Genomic DNA, 18,946 nt, shown 5'->3' on the forward strand with positions numbered 1-18,946 from the left:
CAGAGAGAACTGCTGTTCACTGGATATTTTCTCGTTTTCAGACCATCTTCTGTAAACCCTAGAGATGGTTGTGTGTGAAAATCCCAGTAGATCAGCAGTTTCTGAAATACTCAGACCAGCCCGTCTGGCACCAGCAACCATGCCACGTTCAAAGTCACTTAAATCACCTCGGTTTGAACTTCAGCAGGTCGTCTTTACCATGTCTACATGCCTAATGGTGCGTTCGTTTTGTACTCGGAGGTCGGAAGTCGGAAGTGGGAATGACGTCAGAGTTGACAACAGTTTTTGCATTCTAGTTGACAATGGTGGACAAGTCGGAAAAAAACATGGACGCCCACAAGAAAGTCTTTGTTGCCCTTGCACTTTCGCAATATAGACAGCTTCAAAACCATCAAACACTCCAAATGATGAACACCACAGATGAGGCTGACCTAATGTAAAACAAATAAGATAAAACTGCTATAAACAGTACTTTAGCAGAGTGTTTACTCGCTATGTATGTTACTGGCAGCCATCTTGAATTCGTAAGTCGGGGTTGATGCGGTTGCTCCGAGTTTCCGAGTTGGAAATCTGATCTCAGGGTGCATTCGAGTTTAAACTTCCCACTGGGATCTGGGAATTTCCGACCTCCGAGTACAAAACTAACGCACCAGATACGCATCAAGCTGCTGTCACATGATTGGCTGATTAGCTATTTGCATTAACAAGCAGTTGAACAGGTGTACTTAATAAAGTGGCCAGTGAGGGTATTTACACAAAGCATTACGGAGCAATCATCAACATGTAAAGCTTAGTAGGAACATTGTCTTTTTCGGAATAAGGGCAAAAACTAGAATCTTTTGTGCATGTACGTAGTCAGTGACGGTGTGAATAATCTTATTGGTTGAATTTAACATCAGAGGGCCAGGCCAAAAAACAGAGTTTATTTTTTTAATGTAGTTAAATCGGAAACTTGGATTAACTCTGATTAATATACAAATGATTTCTTTATTTTTCCTTCCTATTTTAAGGACTCCTCTGATGTAAACAGGAAAATTAAAGTGTTTGGCTCCCAGCATGTTCTCTGAGGGCCTTTTTTTTTTACAGCAGACATTTCGACTTCTCATAGCAGCAGCACAGGTGTTACTAATCACATTTACGGTCTTTATTGTATTTAAGTGTCCCAGTAGTCTCAGTCATGACAGTGAGGATAACCACCACAAGGCCCCTGTAACTGAAGTGGAATTTTGCCATCATTAATTCCATCATTAACACCTTTGCTTTTCCTGCTGTGAGAAAATTTCTTTTAAAACCATTTAGTAGGGCCACATTGTAAGTGCTTCCCATTCTACTTGTTTTAAAAAAGCAGTTACTTAAAGAAAAGCCATCAAAAATTGGTTTTAACCCAACACGTCTTTCTAACTTTGTCTTTATTCTCCCTGTATTCAGAGCCAAGTGGTGCTTTCAGGAGATCATAAGGAAATAACGAACTCGTAAAAATAAAGCATTAGTGACTACTTTTTTGCCTGCAGAGCAGCTCTGACGCCAACAAACGATACAGTCTCACCAAAACTTCACATCTGCTGCATCAATGCAAACGCTCATAAAGCACTGAGGTTAAAAGCTACCACACAGGGCTGAGTGACACACGGGGGGAATGTACAGACCACTGCTGTTCAGCTGTGAACTGTATATGAGTGACCCAAAGTAGCACTCAGTGACTTGCATAATGTCAGCGTGATGACATGTGGCCACAGACAGATGATCTAACACACAGACAGACTTTGTGCTGTAACTAACGCCGGCCTCCAGGGAAAGTCTGAGCGATCCTGCAGTTGTACGGAGTGCGGTCACTGGTAGCAGCTGAGAGCCTGATCCACAACCCACAGGGGATCTGGGTGTTAGAGGGAAATTCTTTGACTGGAAATAGTGGGAGGGAGAAGGAAAGAAAGAAATACACATGTTTTGTTTGTAGACAAAGAGAGTGACAGGTGATTATTTGTTGACAGACAGATCAACAACTTCATATTGTCTGGATGTCATAACAGGACAGAGGGAACAACACGCACATGTTTCCTCTCATGATTTTGATTAAACATTTTATGTTGTTCTTCCTCCTGCTGCCAGAGGACACTGTTCACTGCAGTTCCCAAGCATCAATGCATACTCTACTAACAGAAAGGGAGTGAAGACAAAAATGAAAAAGAACTTTTCAACATCAGTATCTGCTACAAAGAGTTAAAATCCGTTAGATGCAGTGAAACCACTGTTACTCATTAACCTCATGAACCACCTTTCACTTCCTCCATTTGTTTGCGTTCAAGTGAGTAATTATGACGGGAGCAAAGAAGGAAGTTAGGTGACGGTGCAGTAGAGTGACAAAGTCTGTGAGGTTGGGGTGGCTAGATGAATGGGTCAATAAAACACCAGACTTTAACCATGAGACCACCATTTCCTATCGCCCATCAAGTTTGGTTTCTTTTAACCACGATCGTTTCCAAACCTTAACCAATTAAGTTATTATTGTAACCATGGTGACAAAGTTCTCCTAACCTTGATGTAGTAGGGTAGTCATTTCAACCTATAAAGCACATGTTTCCAATGCCTCATCAAAGCACTTGTTTTTAACCCAAACCTTAAGGGAGTAGTGCGAATGATTTAGTGGCATCTAGTAGCTTTGATTGCAGATTGCAACAAGCGGAAACATCTCCTGGTTAGAATTCCATCCATTGGTCATTGTTCAGGTGGTTGTCACGAGAGCCAAATTATCTGCAGAGGTCTCCTTCTCCGAAAGTCAAAGTTCATGGGCTGTTTGAATGGTTTTTGGATTGGGTTTTTTTGAGTAGATGCCTGAGTTAAGGTCTGTGGTTAACACAAACTTGTTCTGTGGCATTAATACATCAGTTAATACCCCACTTGTGAATTCTGAAGCTTTTAAGTATTCAAAAACGCCATTAACAAGTGACTCGTTGTTGTGGCAACAGTAAGTTATTCCTCATATTTTGCCTAACATAGTTTTTTTTACCTCTGCTGATTGCATTTACGCTTCAAAAATCATAAAAGTGGTTATTTGTGAAGATTATCTTGCCGAACAAAACTTGTAAGAGTCATGACCTTTTGTTTGTCACAGAGCTAATTTTATGAAATAAACCAAAATCCAGTCGAAAAATCCAATTGGCTTTTTGTTGAGGAAACCAGGGTGATGCTAACTTCCAGGTCTGCCTACAAATTTCCTGCAGCTCTCTATTGCAGCTTGGGCATGACTGTAACAGGCAATAGCAGCACTTTCTACTGTGAAAAATGACCAACAAAAGCTTCTAACACAAACAAACATGTTTCAGCAGGAAAATGATCCAAAACCATGGAGAAATTAACATCGGCAACATGTTTCCCTGCTGTTAGCATGTAGTTTCATTTAGCAGTGTACTTACAGCTGGGGAATGGCTGTTAATAAGAGAGTATAGCGGCACTTTCTATGGTGAAAAATCACCAATAGAAGCTTCTAAACCAAAATCCTCACAACCAGACATGCTCCAGCAGGAATACGATCTGAAATCGGCGAGAAATCAACAACATCGGCAACCAAAGATACATTTCCCTAACGATATTTCCTCGACACAATGGTTATGCTCTGCAGTCAATGCAAAGACACATGAACCTTAATCAAACCGGTCACAAAGATAGAAGCACAAGAACGTGCATGCACACACACATACATACACACACTCACTCATTCACACATGTAGTCAAGCACATAATCACACATTGGTTCAACGGTCTTTCTCTAAAGAGCACATAGACAGCATGGAGGAAGGAAGACATTCGTGTACAAATGAGGGATGGAAATAGGAAGAACACACACTTTCACTTGTTCACACACTCACACACGCACACGCATACACACACACACACACAGAGACATGCCTCCAGGATCCAGAGGGAGGACAGGGGGAGGAGTGGAGGTGAGGACAGATCACTTTGAGATAAAAGTTGCAGCAACAGCAGACAGACATGAAATCCTCCAACGAGCTCGTCAGGCAGTTTGGAGAGTTTCTCCGTTGACTGCAAACTACACCAGAAGTCTCTGCTGCGGCACACTGACACTCACACTCAGTTCATATGCTGAAGGTGGAGAGAAGACTCAGCGCATGAGGATCTGTGAAGGATTTTCTGACAGGTGCACTTGCTAAATGAAGAAAATTTATGTTGGACAGATTTCTTTGTGAAGATCAACATCGCTGAATTGAACCACAGCTGCAAAATGACAGTAAGTAAAACCTGGTGCATGGATTCCCTCACTGCTCCGAAACCAGCAGGAGAACTTTTCAAAGATTAAAGAGTCAGTTTACAGAATTTATGAAAAATAAACATATTTTCTCATTTCCCTCTAGTTTTATGACCATGCTGATAGTTTTGGTGATTTAGATTGTGAGATATCTGCCTTCTGCCTTCAGTGCCGGTGATGGAATTCATTATGTGGTGTGCACACCATTGAGCAATTCTGTGAATAATTTTCATGGAGACTAATAATGTTCACAGTGTGTCCTGTGGATCTTTCAGAGTAACAGCAGCAGTGATAGAAACAGAAGATAACCCGTGCAATGAAAGGAAAATTACCTGAGCCTTTAAATCAGAGTTAAATTACTGATGTAGAATGATGTATATCTGGAGTTGAATTAATTTGATTATATAACGAGCAATTACAATTCAATAAGATAATAATTTTCTTTAATTTGCAAATTTAGCACATTTAGAGGAGTCATAATTAGTGTCTGGTGCAGCAGGACTTTACTTAAAGTGCATTGTAAAGCCAGTTATAAAGTGATTTTATAGATAAAAATATAATTCTTGCACTATAATTGTACCACTAATAGCAATCAATTCTGATGTTGTGATGTCATTATTTAGTTACATTACTATACAACATTAAACAAGTTTACACATGTGAGTATAATTCCTCAAAATGAGAAAATACTCATCAAGAAGTCCATGACATGCTGTGGCTTCAACATCTTATTTAACAAACTGTATGCTGTATGAGCATATAGAATTTTCTGTATTTCGTTACTCCTTTACAACTAATTCTTCTTCACAAAATATGATATTGTGGAAATGTCTTCATTTCAGACAGATGATGTTTTATAAGATAATGTTTAAATGTATGTTCATGTCAGTTTCTTGCTAATTTATATGCTAAAACTCATTTGAGGAGGAAAAAAATTTCAAAATTGAGTTGACTTCTGCTGGATGTGTGCCAGTGCTGCAGGAGTGTGAACATCATACACTCTGCATTCCCTGACACACACCCACACACAGACACAAGATCTTGTCATTCATCACCCTAGTGTTTGTGGTCCACTGAGATCCATTTCCACGTAGAGGACATCACCAGGACATTCATCTCTAACACACACAATCGCGCGCGCGCATGTCTTACGTAACGTGGCATCCCATAGGGAGGCTGTCGGAGTTGTTCTGAGCTGGCTGAGACCGGTGTCACCTCCTTTGACACTTGTCTAAACCCGACCAGCTCTGAGCACGTCAGCTATGCTGCTCACTGGATACCCTCTTAACTCCTGACCCTCCACACTGTGTGGCTGTTGTTGCTTTATTCACACCATCAGCAAAAATCTGAATTCTGCAACTTATCTGAGAAGGAATTTTTCAGGAAGAACTAAGGCTGGGGTAGGTAGTTAAATTTTGGGCATCAGTGGGCAAAAATTCCATAATTATATTTGAGCATGTTATAATTCCAGTGGACTGAGAGAAAACTATACTTCTGCACCTCCTCTTGCTTCTGTTTTCAGGCCTTAGTAAATCTAGTCAGTGACCAATCACAGGTCATTTCAGAGAGAGGGCGTTCCTATCGGCTGTTCTACGTATGTAACTGTGTATGAACGTCTGCCTACACCGCAGAGCAACCAAAAACAGAAAACGCACTTATCAGAAAGACAGTCTAATAGAGAGTCTGACAATAAATGAAATAAAACACGTCATCAGCAAAGCATTACAGAGATGGAGAGAATATGTTGCTAATAGTTTAGCCTTCTGCTAAATGGAGCCAAAGATTCAAAGCTTCAGCTTCAGGTTCATGTTTATGTTGCTAACCTTAGCAAGAGCCTTGAATCACGGTGTGTCCTCCAAGAGCCAGGAGGACAGCACGCAGCAGCTCTGGAAAGAGACCCCAGATCAGTGGCCACAGCAACTTGAATTCAGGCAGTGCAAGCCCCAGCTTTGGACATTCTCAACTCCTTGATCAGTAAACTTTCTGTTGCTGCCATTACACAGGTTAGACCCAGCAGTGTTGCTGGCCACTATTCCACTGTCAAACCTGGTGGTGGGGGGGGTTTCACTGACCTCCGACTGAAGGTCCAGAGCTGCTGTCTGCTCTCCTCCTGGCAAAGCAGTCCACAGCGGATTGGAGCGAGGCGTAGTTACCTGCGGGTGGCAAATGTTAGCTAGCTATTTCTTGTCTCAATAGTGATCTAACAAACAGATAGAGAGAGAGAGTAGGCATGGAGGGGCTTACTGAATGTGCTGTATGACTATGAAATTAGATTTTTTTTTAAATAAATTGATGTATTGATAACACTGGGTTACTGTACGAAGCACCTGCATATGCCCGTGGTCATCGGATGGAAGGGGCTTGGGAGAGGGCGAGGAAGCTGCATGAGGAGGGTGTTTTTTAAATTCTGATGCTTCTTTTTTTTTTTTTTTGCTTTTTCCATTTATCTTAAGCCCATATTTAAATATTCTTTTATCAGTTGAGGAATTAAACACTAAAACAACAACAGTCATCATCAACATTCAAACATCAAGAACCTTATGAAAATAGCCACTTCCCTGTATGTCACTATTTTATATATAATAACCAAATAAAATGGAACAAATAATGATAAGTGCTGAAAAAATATATAATTAACATGTTTTTAATTTGAGCTGTCAAGCTACCCATGAGTAAAATTTAAAGGCAAGTTATAATGTCAAGATATTGGCTGTACATGTTGTGAAACATTTGTCTCAGACAGACCTGAATAGCTCTGTAATCAGAGCACGGCACAAACACTGAGAGGGTCAGAGGTCAGGTCCCCACACCAATAATGTATTCACTTATGGATTAGACATGGATCATATGGTATAACACTGCTGTATATGCTGCACCATAACTGCAACTCAAAATATTTACAAAGATATTGAAAATTATCTTTGTTAGCAATCAAAGTAATAATTTGGAGGATCTTTTGTATTGCGTCTGCAGAACGAGTAAATCTCTTGCAGCTGATTTTCGAAATCCTCCTTTATTCAGTTTAAACTGGACTTACATTCATCAGTCAAACCTTGCATCTTTAACACCTCCTACTTGTATTTTCTGCATGTTCAATTTCTCAAATTTCATTTTTAGTTAAAAAAAAATCTGTACACTCGATCATTAAATGTGTCTTTGCCTTTGTTAAGTGTGACCGAAGCCTCCACAGGGGATTCACAGTATCTGTGTACGCCACATTCACAGCTCTGAGTTGTTCTCTAATGAGCTGTAATGAGTTGCCCCGTGTCTGAATGTACGGTGACACCAAATCCCAGCTCGGGCCCAAGGGTGCCAGCTGTGATGGAAACATCAACGTTCCACCAGACAAAACAAAGATCAGTGTGTCAGTGTGTGTGTGTGTGTGTGTGTGTGTGTGTGTCTGTGTGTGTGTGTGTGTGTGTGTGTGTGTGTGAAAGGATTTCATGAGGCTATTAACAGACATGTTTATACCCGTAGATCAGTGTTGCCAGCATCACCATGACGACAATCATCATTGTAACGGCTGTGTTACATTCCAACAAGCTGCAAGAGACGCCACTCTGTGTTAATTGATCTTAAAAGTAGACTTCTTGCTTCATTGATACATTTCTTTACAGATTTATGTACATTACAATGTTATCAAAACATCACATTTACAAGACAAGTGTCAGTAAACACTCAGAAGGCTTTAGTCACAGTAGGGTTTTTGACATGCCACACCAGGAAACACACAGATGTGAATAATAACAAAAATTATCGCTGCCTTCAATCTAGCAGGTTTAGTTCCAGGATCCTGGGTTTAGTGGATTAGTCTTTTTGTTTAGGGAAGATTCCTTAGCCATGATGAGAGCTGCTCGAATTCTATAAATGCCAAGGAAAGGTTCTCCAGTGCTTCCTTTCTTATCTCCTTTGGCATAAGATACACTGGACAATCATTTACCAAAGGAAAGGAGATAATCCCATCCCACAGTTCCTTGAGGCAACAACATTTAAACCAACGCGCTATTCGGACATTCCCAAAAACAAACGATATGTTGAGGATCTTGCCCAAATTTAACAATAATTTCAATCACTGGGATTCAAGTCAATTAATATGAGTGGGCAAGAACATGAGCAACCATTCTCAATGTGACAACCATTCTATTTCAGTTTTGTAACTGGTAGGCTATATTCTGTTTTTATTTCAAAACCAACCTTGGTAAACCTAAACCCAACCACACATTATCAAGCTAGTGCTGAAACATAAATTTCACTGTATCTGCTACATAGTAACATGAAAATTGCATGTAACGTTTTTCCTTGGTGATTGAGTTGTTACTGAGCTGCAGTCAGATTCTTCTCTTTTCTTTATGAATTCGCTTTCACGTCTTTTCTCATGACCTTTTCAGTGAAGGTCAAGGAGAAGTGTTTAGCGAAGATATGGGACATAGTGCTTTTCAACCACAGCCCTGGTTTTATGAATGCTGGCTTCATAACGTGCCTTTTGGTGCATTTGGCAGAACTTACTCGAATAATGCGGACAAAAGCAGGACTGGACAGCAAAGACAAGTTCCCAACAGCAGTCTGCAAAGATATCAATTAAACTCCGTTTGCTCTGAGTGGTTTCAAGATGCCCCATAGCATTTCATGTAAGTTTTTTCTGCAGCCCAAACAAGATGTACTTGTAGTTAGAGCATCTTTGAAACAGTTGGATCTAAGATGGATGATGAGTGTTATTCAGTAATATGGTACCAGGGGGGAGTTCATGTGTTTGCTGAATATCTTGCTCATTTACACCAGTCACAACCTGAATAATCCTTAATCATTAATCTAACTTCTCTAAGCAAACACATTTACTGTTGTCTTTTTGTTCCATGTGTGTGTCCAGGCTGCCACAAAGCTACTGGATGAGATGTGCCACCTGACGGCTCAGTCTCTGACACCAATGGTCACGTCAGAGCACTTCAAGGTCCTGAAGCTCCTGGGCGAAGGCTCATACGGCAAAGTCATGCTGGCTGTTCACAGGAAGAGAGGTTAGAGGGGAAGCTAATGTTTATTATAGTCTCAACACTGCAACAAAAAAGAAAAACCTACATCAGTATCTTCCCTTGTATCCTCCAGGTACTCCGATGGCTCTGAAGTTCTTCCCTCGTGAGTCCACCCCTCTTGTCTCTTTCCTGAAAGAGTATAACCTCTCTCTGTCATTCTGCACTCACCCGTCCCTGACCAGAGCCCTGGGGATCGCCTACTCAACACCTTCACACTACGTCTTCGCTCAGCAAGCTAGCCTTTTCGGCGATCTCTTTGATGTCATCTTGCCTGAGGTACATGGTTATTTCAGCAGAGCGATTAAATATTGGAAAAAACACTTACTGGATTCTGGTTTAATCTGATTTCATCACATATATTTATCTCCTCCCGTTTTCCCCCACCCCTCTCCCTCTCCAGGTTGGAATGGAGGAGGACTGTTGTCAGCGTGTGGTGTCCCAGCTGTGTGGTGCTCTGACCCACCTGCACTCTCTTGGTTTTGTCCACAGAGACCTCAAACCGGAGAACGTCTTCCTGTGTGACTCCGCCTGCCGATGGGTCAAGCTAGGAGACTTTGGCATGGTCAGTATCAAACATATACAGGACTGTACCACTCAACTGTTAAATGATGGCATTTCTGAGAAGCCTAACTTATGTCGTCTGTCGGGCAGGAACCTTGTATCTCCATATTTTGTTGTTTTGTTTTGATTTGTTTTCCCATAAATCAATGCTATTACTCATTTTCTACATCTGTATGTGGGTTTTACAAATATTTAACCGATGAAAAATATTTTTTAAAAAAAGCTTGTGACTTAATCTCATAACTCCAATGGATCTTCAAACTGTTGGCAAAATCCCATAGCTCCACCCTGCCTCCACTAAATGACGTGCTGTAATAGAACATCTTCGATACTGCACAGCCGAGCTGAAGATAAACATTGACAAAGCAAATTTGTTTGATTTCTAAATAAAAAACTGGTTGTTTGAACAAGTACTCAAGAAACATGAAGGGTAATGCTAGGGTACCAGTTGCCACCACTCTGCCGTGTCCCCAGGTACCAGGATTTGCAATGACTGAAATCGAGTTGCTACAGCCACTTCTGATGGTTCGTCATCTTAGCTTCCACCTGATCTCCTCCTGATGAATTATCTCCTAGCATCAGGAGGAGATCAATCATTATAGACTGGGTAATGCGTCAAACAACATCAGACCGCCCCCATGGAATCCAGTGGACCCCATTCACATTTATGGAAGTCCTTGACTTTGCAGACGATCTGGCAGTCGTGTCATACACACATGCCCACCTCCAGGAAAAATCTGACCGGCTTAGCAATTATGCTAAACAAACTGGTCTGCACATAAACCAGAAAAAGACCCATGTGGATGCACTCATGTGCATCAACACTCCAACAGGACCTCCTATTTCCATCGACGGAGGAGCACTGGAATATGTTGACGATTTTATATACCTCAGAAATCACATAAGCAGCAAAAGTGGAACACAAAAAGACATCATGGCAAGCCTTAACAAAGTAAGAGGTGCTTTTAGCCAGCTTCATAACATCTGGAAGTCTAAACAGTATAGCCTTAAAACTAAGATGAGGATCTACAACAGTGATATTAAGGCCATCCTGCTGTATGGCCCTGAGTGCTGGAGAGTGACAAAAACTGACATGAAGAAGGTTGATGTCTTCCATAATAGCTGCTTGGGAAAAGTTTGTAACATCTTCTGGCCAAACAGGATCTCCAACGAGGAACTGTACAAGAGGACAGGAAGCATGCATACGTCCCTCGAGATAAAGAAACGCAGGTTAAGATTCACGTGGTTTGGTTGTGGAAAGAAAGAACAGGGTTTGGCTATATTATCTTACCCAATGCCAACTCCAGCCTCCTAGGTGAAAGTTGGTGTTTGTTGGACCCATACACCACCCATCCCACTCACCCTACTTGGAGTTTTGCCACCTTAACTTTCGTTCTTGTCCCCCGATGCCCTCAGAAACTGTTAAGCTATAACAGTGACCAGCCGTGTATCATGCCGACATCAAAGGATGCTTTTTTTCTATGATGTGTGACGTCGCAAGTCACTGCCCAAGCTCCAGATTTCAGTGACTTTGGAAAAAACTTTTTTTTCCATTTCCCAGGAAGAAGTGGTTTTGGAAGTACCACCTGACAGCAACCATATGTATGCAATTATACACTATAATTATATGGAGATGAAGCAGATTATCAAAAACAGTCTGGGGTTTAAAGCTATAGTTGGTAATGTTGGAGAGCTAGCAAGATTTGAAAGCGGCACCTCCTCTAAGCTCCACCCCCTGCTCCCCCTCCCGTCAGTGCTCCGTCCAAAGCCATGAGCCCAGACATGCCTGAACGCGCAGCCTGCAGTGAGCAGAGCAGAGGAGACCCAAGTAAAATAACAAATCCCCCCAAAGCAAACAAATAATTACCTGTCCACCAGAAAGACAGCAACCTCTGCATCACTTTTCAGGCCCTTCAGCTCCCTCAGTTGTCTCCACCGTTCAAAAGCTGGACTGCTGTTCATGTCTGGTTTGTCCTCTCACTTTATCCTTTTCTGCCTCTGACTTTATCTTCTCAGCCTGTTTAGCAGGGTGAGCCGTTACAAGTAACACTGAAAGTGGTACTTTTGGCTGCATTTTCTCTGCCATTGTTCAGCAAACTCCTGCTAACTCAGTATTTCTACTGAGGAGTGCTGAATATTTCCGGCAACGGTGACATGTGATGAATGTGCGCAGGGAGGAGGGAGGGAGGGACGGAGGGGGGCTCAGGCAATACGAGACATGAAAGCATCTGATTGGTTCTTTCCATTCGCACCGAATGGCAGGGATTGGTCACAGTTTTTACAGGCCTGCAACTGCCACAGACGTCTGATTTTTTAAATTCCTTTTTCTGAACACATTATGTATTGACTACTCTCAGGGTGGAAGGACCATTTTACCCAGTATAACAAAAAGTGTTTCTGAATAGGATTACCAACTATAACTTTAAGGGATATATGTCAATGCACAGCAGCGTGTGGCCTTTTTTCTTTTTCTTTTTTAAAGATATTTTTGGGGGGGGCATTTTTAAGCCTTTAATTGATAGGACAGACAAGTGTGAAAGGGGGAGAGAGAGAGGGAGTGACATGCAGCAAGGGCCCACAGGCTGGATTTGAACCCGGGCCGCTGCGGCAACAGCCTTGTACATGGGGCGCCTGCTCTATCCACCAAGCCACCAACGCCCCAGCTTGTGGCCTTTTTTATTGTTATATGTGCTTTATTTGTACGTTTCTTTGCACCAATTTATCATATGAAAGTGACAAATGACTGAATATTCTCCACCAGGTGAAGGCCAGGGGCACCAGGGTCCCAGAGGTCTGGTACAGCTCTCCTTACTGCACCCCTGAGGCCGAGATTGCTCGCGGAAACGAGGACAGCTGGAGGAGCATGAGCGACGGGAATGATGGCGTTAAGAAGGATGAAGAGATGGAAAAGAAGGCCAGAGTTTGGGTGTCTGTGGAGCCCAGCACAGATAGCTGGGCGCTGGGGATCCTGACCTACGCCATGCTCACCGGCAGTCATCCCTGGGCTGAAACAGCCAGCGACTGCCGTGCGTACCTGAAGTATGAGGAGTGGTTTGACCAAACAGAAGGCCCTGATGATGAACTGGATGTATGGGCAGAGCCGCAGGGCGAGAGCACGCAAGATTTGATTGGGGTAGAACTTGGAAAGAAAGACCACCCTCCCGTAGCGCCCCAATTTGCATGTTTCACGCCGCTAGCCCGCTCCTTCTTCCGGTCGCTCCTCGACCCAAGGCCCCGGTATCGTGGACGACCCGAGGTTGCATTGAATTACCTCGGAGGTGACTGGGTGATGGAGAAGGAGAGGGTGAGGCTGGAGGAAGAGAGGAAGAAGAGCAGAGGGAAAGGAGCAATTAGGAACATGAAGGAGATGGAGGGGAGAGGAGAGAGATAAGGAGACTGGGAAATAATGAAGCAATTTTTACACTAAAACATGGGATATATCAAGGACATGAGATGTTCAGGTTTATTATTGAACCTGACTAATATTGTTTTTAGTTTTTATTTGCCTCAAAAAGGGGTTGTTGTCATAAGCTAGAAACACTGTAGAGCCTACAGTAGATAAACACATAAACATTCTCCAGTTCAAGCTTCTCAAATATGAGAATTTGCTGCTTTTCTACATATATATATATATATATACACACACACACACATATATATATATATGTATACTGTTATGGAGCATGTAATTGTAAGCACTTACAATCTTTTGCAGCCATTGTTTTCACTGTTTTTAGTCAATTATTTAAAGAAATAACTACCAGCAAGAAATATTGTTGCAGCCCAACTGAAAAGACAAAGATATGGACAAATGTAAAGCATTAATTCAAACAAGATGGTTGCTAGAAAGGGTGTGCACATCACCACATTTTACAGTGAGAGGATGTAGCTGAAGGTTTGAACTACTGGTGATAACATTTATTTTTGGCAGTTAATGATTTAAAGGATCTGTATGCAACATGGCAGAAATGCTGACAGAGCTAAAGGTGTTAACATGGAGGGGAACCAGAGGGTGAGCACTGCCATTCTGCAGCAACGTCATTCTGCCACCTTGGGTGGGGACCACGTTATCAGCGGTGACTGCCATACAAGCACAGTGCATATAGGCAGCAATAGCTAGACAGTGGGATACACACACAGGGACCATGGAAGTATAAAGAAGTATAAAGATCTGGACACAGTGTTTGCGGTGCAGCTCTGTTCATTCCTGGGACAGCTGTTCAGTAGCACATGAAGCCAAAAACTGCTGTAGTATGAAATTATCCAGAGCTTCTGCATGGTGGAGCCCGTAGAGCAAGCGCACTAGAGACCCTCGGCAGCCATGCAGCTAGCTTTCACCAGCCGGACAGCTAACTTATGGTTAGCGCTCCACTAAGGTGAATAGGGTTAAAATGATTAAATAGTGAGGCTCTCTCAGACTTTTGAAATGTTATCGGATCGAATGGATCAAATCCCAATAGTGAAACTAATGGCTTCGACTGTGATGCTTAAAAAATAATGATATGTAAGTCTATGGGAAGAAGTCTTTTTGGGCCATGTGACCCCCCCCGATATGGTAATTCCATATTTGGCCACTATGTAAAATTGGTTTCAAAGCCCAGTGCTGCTTCTACACACAGGGACTCACGTGTACTAGCACGCTTACGCTGTCACACCATCTACCACAACAGCAAACAAGGGTTTTTACAGTCATGACAACCCTGGAAAAGTCATGGAATTTGAAAATAGCAATTTCCAAGCCTGGAAAAGTTTTTGTGAAATAAATAAACCAATAGAGTTTTGGAAAATGCTTCAGAAATACCTGTATAAAAGGGTTAATGTAATGTATATGGTGTTAATGTTCAGGCAGATCAGCCACGTGGGTAACTTCAGAGTCTGACCTGCGTTGCAGCTTTTAGTTAGTCCAGATGTAAATTCATGGAATGCCAGGAAGATGAGAATTTTAAGGCCTAGCTTTACAAGTATAAGGCTAGAGAAAGACCAGGACCCAGGCCATGCAAAATATGGGCTGTGTAGTTAAATTTTTTACATTTCAAACTTGAGGGAGGCAGTGCTAGCCAGCCATGCTAAAGGAGCTAACATTAAGCACCAGGCTTCTGCTGCTGCTGCTGCTGCTGCTGCTGCTGATGCTGCGTGAATTTTCACCCTGGGGACTAACATGGCACCCGCAACCAGCAGTGCTTCCCTCTCAACCAAAGGACCATTTCGATGATATGTCCCTAACTGCAGAGGTAGCCTACTGCCGGTAGGGACATAGCAAAGTTAGGGACAAAGGTGGCTAAGTCTCACTAACGTTATTCATACAAGTCATTTAACAACAAACTAGCTTTTTAGGTCAAGGTTTCCCCAGCAGCCAGCTAGCCCCCGGACTGTGGTAAACACAAGTGCTCATATACAGTATGTGTACTTTTGGACCGGCTCCTCGTTAAAAAAAAAAAAAACGCACAGACCTTTCAGAGAATGCAAAGTGGTCATAGAAATTTGCTTCAAAGTCATGGAAAGTCATAGAAATTATTGGTAAAAATGAGCATTAAACCTGAAAAACATAGAGACTCAGATTTTAACACACACAGAGGGAGCATGACTTTGTTTCTGCTCAGGACACCATTACTCCTACATAGCAAAAAGTTGTTTGCTGCAATATCAATCCTCCGGATGTTGTATACAGCACCTTTAATTTAATTTCTTTATTATTATTATTATTAACGATATGTACTATAACTAACTGAATCATAAACATCAGATTAAAAATGACTTGAAAAAACAGCTGCAGTTCTGGGGATTATCAGTGTTTAGTAGTGCTGTAATGCTATCATGCCCTTGTAAAAGATACTGTCTTTAGCACACTGCATTTATATTTGGATTTAGACTTTTATGTGTATGCATCATAGTTGGCTATGAGCTGTGTATAGATTGCAGTAGTGCCCAGTTTTTACAGCCAACATGTCTGCCAGCAGACTGAGAGGAGCAGTGATGAACCACAACACTCTGACCTGGCAATGGAAGGAGAAATTAAGTACATATTAAACTTTTCAGAGGCACTTTCTGGAAGTAAATATTAATATGCTGCATATATTTTAGGAGCACTTGTATTGCACTGTAAATGTAGGCCTAAATGGCAGTTTTTTGGTAATGCTGTAGCACTTTGTATGTAACTACAAAACCATGTGTTCTCAAACTTGTATGGTAACTGTACTAAACTGAATGTATTATATAAAATTCAATAAAATGATTGTTTTTGTAAAAGGCTCTTTATCACTTTAAACCATTAAATACATAATGAATCAACCTATGATTTTACTGCACATCATAAAGACTCACATCTGCCAGATGATTTAATGTATGTTGACCTTAAAAAATGGCATGGCATGCTCATATCATAATTATGTCCTTGTAAGATTATACACCAATGCAAATAGATCACAAGCACACACACACTCACGCATACACACACGTACACACAGTGAGGACCATCTGCAGAGCTTCCCCAGATGTTTTTAAAAATAGACCCGCTGTCATAAATTCGACACTACAACCTTTCAGCACCATGTATTTGCCGCAGCTCTGACCCCTCACACTGCAGCCAAGTCACACACTGAACACACTGTTTCCCATGCAAATACAATCAGCTGACTGCCTACTGCAGGAGTGGAGTTCAGCACACAGACGCAGTGAACCACACTGATGTCTGACACTGATGTAGAAACATTACTCTCTGAAAGAAAGACACATAAACAGGTGTTTAGACCAAACAGAGCACTGCATTTAAATGCAATTTCAAATGCATTATGGGAGTGCTGCAACAGGTACAGGGAAGAAGATGATATACAATAGCCCCACAGAAAATCAGTAACAGATTCATGAATTCATAGGTTTATCAGTGCAAAAGAGATTTCATCTGCAGAATGACAATGTTGGTATGAAAATAATCCACCCCTGTTGTACCAAAGCTTCAATGTTAGGAGGGTTATTTTTAAAACGTATACCACTACTAGTGACTTAATACATGCCCTAATATGCAGTGGTGAAGTGGAAGCTGTACACAGGTACACAGAGTATACCCACCTCTATTTCTGGCCGTTTACAGCATATTCACCTATCACCCATACATTTGAAGGTATACCAACTTCATCAACTACCACGACGCTGTTGCTAATATGTAATATGTAACGTATTCTATTAATTTACTGAAATTAAGGAAAGTATTGTAAATATTTTGCATGTCTTTTGTAATACTCTAAAATTGTCTTGCTGAGCTCATTTGTTTGGATTTTAAATTTCCATGCCAAAAACATATTCCTGACAGTGTCCTGACTGTGCGTCTCCTCTGCCATTGTCATGCTGCAGGTTCACTGTGTGTGCACAAATTACTTCACTTTTTCTTAAGTCTGTTTATGGGAAATGCAGGCCCCAGATGAATTTAAGAGCAAATAAAACAAAAAAGTAATCCCTTCAAGTAAAAATCCCACCACTTCAAACTGTAATTGTATTATAATACTACTCATATATTGTATTTTGAATATATTATGAATATATAATGTTGTTACTTGTACTCTGTCACTCTTCAGCCCTGCAGGGCATTGTACATGGATGAATTACGCAAATTTTCAAGTCAACAACAAGCCTGTATATCTTTAGCTAGCTCAAATCTGCAGATCATGAATGTCTGGGTCTAGTAATAGGCAAAAATTAAAGGAGCTATATGTAAGAAATCTAAAGCAAATAGTCATAAAATCCTCCTAATATGTCACAGAGACTAAGGAATAATGTTCACAGGACTCGCGGCAGTATTTTGAATTTGAGTGCAGTAACCGTTTTGGCCACATTCTTACATACAGCGCCTTTAAGTTATTTTTGAAGACTCTTTTAAGTGTCTGGTATGTACCGGGCCAGCCTGTTGAGCATCCGAGTGCTCATGAATCCCCAACTTTACCCACTCGCTGTTGGCGTAGGGTACTCACGCTGCCCGCGACTGAACGAGAAGCAATTAAACTGGACTCGAGTTGGGTCCTTGCAAGTCAAGGCCAATGGTGCCTTCATGTGCTCCTCTGATAGCTGTTCTTGTGCCTTTAATGTGACCTTTAAATTGTAATGTCGAAACAACATGGATGCCTCAAAGAAGATGTGTCCTATTTGTTGCTCAAAGCATTTAAACAACAGGAAACAGATCAGGTGAGCCATGAAATATGATCAGTTTGTCCCGCAAAGAACGACATTGTCACTGGTCAGAGACATTTCTATAACATCGTATTGAGCTTACGTAGGCTACGTGCATACAAGTGGAATGCTAAATCAACGCATTAAAATGATTATTTTCTTATTATTAATGTAAACTTACACATGATAGCTGATGATGCATTGAAGAGAAGTTTTGTGGGGTGGACAGCACAAACTGTTGAACATGAACTGAGTGTTATGAAGAAACTGGAACCATATTTTGCAAAAAGTATCAGGGTCAAAGTGAATGAAAAACCATCAGTGTAATCTATTGGAGAGTTTCTTTTGTGTCATTCAGGGTTACCACGTTGCAAACCAGCTCTTTGGCTCTGCTTTCTGCTCACTTTGATTAGCCAATAAAAGTGTTGCTGACTCAAAAGAAACTCTTCTAATATTACCTGCTTGCTAGCTAGTTTGATTATGCAGGTTTGTTTACTCCCGGTCATACTTCTGGTCTCCATTGCCCAGGCTGCGACAGAGGCAGGGGCCAGCTACTGTATGATTTGTTTGCCAGAAAACATTTGATCTGTGACACTTGTGTGGAAAAGGAAGAGTCGGCAGCATTTACAGAGTGAGAGGACGGTGAGGTCAGAGGGAGAGCAGGAGCAGTGACAGACCGCAGAATGCTGAACCGCTGCCCAGTCTAATAAAAACTGGAGAAGTCGTAAATAACAAGCCGAGGTGAAAACACAAATAAAAAAACTGCTGCTGGATAAATTATTCGGCCTATGTAAGGACGTAAAAAGTGCCCTCATCCCCTGATCTGTCTAAAAATAGAATGTAGAGTCACTGAAGAAGAACCCACTAGATCTTGATTCCCAGTTAATTTTCTTCAGAACTTCATTTTAAGTAAAAAAAAAAATAAATAAATAAAAAA

General features: G+C 41.5%; 1 protein-coding gene across 1 annotated transcript; it reads left to right on the plus strand.

Moving 5' to 3' along the window:
- Positions 1 to 4,025: 4,025 nt before the first annotated feature.
- Positions 4,026 to 16,054, plus strand: si:ch211-171h4.3 (serine/threonine-protein kinase SBK2). Its single transcript, XM_050034478.1, has 5 exons — positions 4,026 to 4,246; positions 9,132 to 9,276; positions 9,365 to 9,567; positions 9,692 to 9,853; positions 12,614 to 16,054. Exons 1-5 carry the CDS (start codon positions 4,241 to 4,243, stop codon positions 13,241 to 13,243), a joined length of 1,146 nt encoding a protein of 381 aa, XP_049890435.1. The 5' UTR covers positions 4,026 to 4,240; the 3' UTR covers positions 13,244 to 16,054.
- The last annotated feature ends 2,892 nt before the right edge of the window (positions 16,055 to 18,946 follow it).

Source organism: Epinephelus moara, chromosome 22, assembly GCF_006386435.1.
Source record: "Epinephelus moara isolate mb chromosome 22, YSFRI_EMoa_1.0, whole genome shotgun sequence".
NCBI classification, from domain to species: Eukaryota; Metazoa; Chordata; class Actinopteri; order Perciformes; family Serranidae; genus Epinephelus; species Epinephelus moara.